This window comes from Triticum dicoccoides, chromosome 6A, assembly GCF_002162155.2.
Source record: "Triticum dicoccoides isolate Atlit2015 ecotype Zavitan chromosome 6A, WEW_v2.0, whole genome shotgun sequence".
In the NCBI taxonomy this organism is placed as follows: domain Eukaryota; kingdom Viridiplantae; phylum Streptophyta; class Magnoliopsida; order Poales; family Poaceae; genus Triticum; species Triticum dicoccoides.
The window spans coordinates 573187158-573188710 of NC_041390.1; the positions used below are offsets into that span (position 1 = coordinate 573187158).

General features: G+C 60.3%; 1 protein-coding gene across 1 annotated transcript; it reads left to right on the top strand.

The window, feature by feature from the left end:
* The first annotated feature begins 442 nt into the window (after nucleotides 1-442).
* LOC119318061 (auxin-responsive protein SAUR32-like) lies at nucleotides 443-1321 on the top strand. Its single transcript, XM_037592566.1, has one exon. It carries the CDS (start codon nucleotides 596-598, stop codon nucleotides 971-973), a length of 378 nt encoding a protein of 125 aa, XP_037448463.1. The 5' UTR covers nucleotides 443-595; the 3' UTR covers nucleotides 974-1321.
* Nucleotides 1322-1553: the final 232 nt, after the last annotated feature.

Here is a 1553-nt window from a genome sequence, read left to right on the forward strand (position 1 = left end):
CCGCCGTCGTGGGCCAGCCGCGCCGGGACCAAAGGACGACGTACGTACGACCTGTGCACCACCCCGTCGGTCGGGCCCGGCGACAGCGTGCCCCCTCCTCACCGTAGCCATCCCTCCACCTTCCACTCTCACTGCTCCGCCGTACCTATCCGGCTATCCCGCTCACCGCAACTGAGGCCTGACGCGCACGCGACGATCGCCCGGTACGGCCAGCGACCCCGACACCGTAACCCGATTATTCCGACGGGCCGGCCTGTCAGCGACGCACACGATCCATCCGACACGAAGGCCCAAGGCCGGCCGGGTTCCGTAGCAAAAAGGACGCTGTACGTACAGGCAGCGCACGGGTGCGCCACGCACCGGCGGCTTAATCTTCTAACCTAATCTCCTCCCGGCCCGGTCGAGCCAAGCAGAAGCAGTCCTATAAAAACCACCGCGAGTGCCGCGAAGCACACCGCACCACAGACCACACACGCACACCTCTCGCTCGGCTCTAGGCCTCTAGCCAGCTATCCAGCAGCAAGTAGCTTCCCGGCGGCAGCGACGGCGAGAGGGCGGCTGCAGTCGGGCCGCCGGCGAGGGAGCTGCCACCATCATGCAAGGGGACCAGGCGGAGAAGAGGGGGAAGGTGAAGAAGGGGTGGCTGGCCGTGCGGGTCGGCCAGGCCCAGGCGGAGGCGGAGCAGGGCGACGGGTTCCGGCGGTTCGTCATCCCCATCGCCTACCTCTACCACCCGCTGTTCCAGCGGCTGCTGGAGGCGGCCCGGGACACGTATGGCTACAGCTCGGCCGGCCCGCTCTGGCTGCCCTGCTCCGTCGACGAGTTCCTCCGCCTGCGCGCGCTCGTCGACCGGGAGACGGCGCACTCGCACTCCTCGTCGTCGCACCGCGTGCACGTGCAAGCCGGCGGCCACCACCAGCAGCAGCACGGCTACTCCTTCGCCCCGTGCACCCGCGCCAAGGTCACCTCCTGATCGATTATCCAACATCGAGCCCCGGCCGGCCGGCTTTCGTCTGTTGAGCACCGGAGCGCGCGAGCGGGAGGAGTTCATCGTGTTTCTGCCACCTGCCGGAGACGACAGTCACACATGTACACGTACACGTACATAGACAGGGAGAGAGATACCAGATACGGAGAGGTATGAGAGGCAGTCACACTAGGTGATTAGTCTGGGATCCATATTGCTTATGATTTTGGTTTTTGTACGGCTTTCTTTCTCTTCTGATTCTTGCCCATGTGCATGTATACTACTACTAGATTGATTAATTAACAGACCACCGATGTATAATTAACAGTTGAATTCGAACACAGTCGTCATATATATACAGCCCCGTATACATACGCAACTTGTTCCGCTTGACTTGCTTCCATATCTTTCTGCAAACTTCGAGCCCAAAACTGAACAAGATCAAGTTCAAAATGGAACACACAGTTCAGCAGTGCTAATGTCGAAACGGCGATGAAGCAAGATCAGGATTACTGTATGGCAGACAGGCTTCGAGCTCGATAGGCGTACATATGATCTTGTGTTGCCTCAATCCTTTCATGAAAGC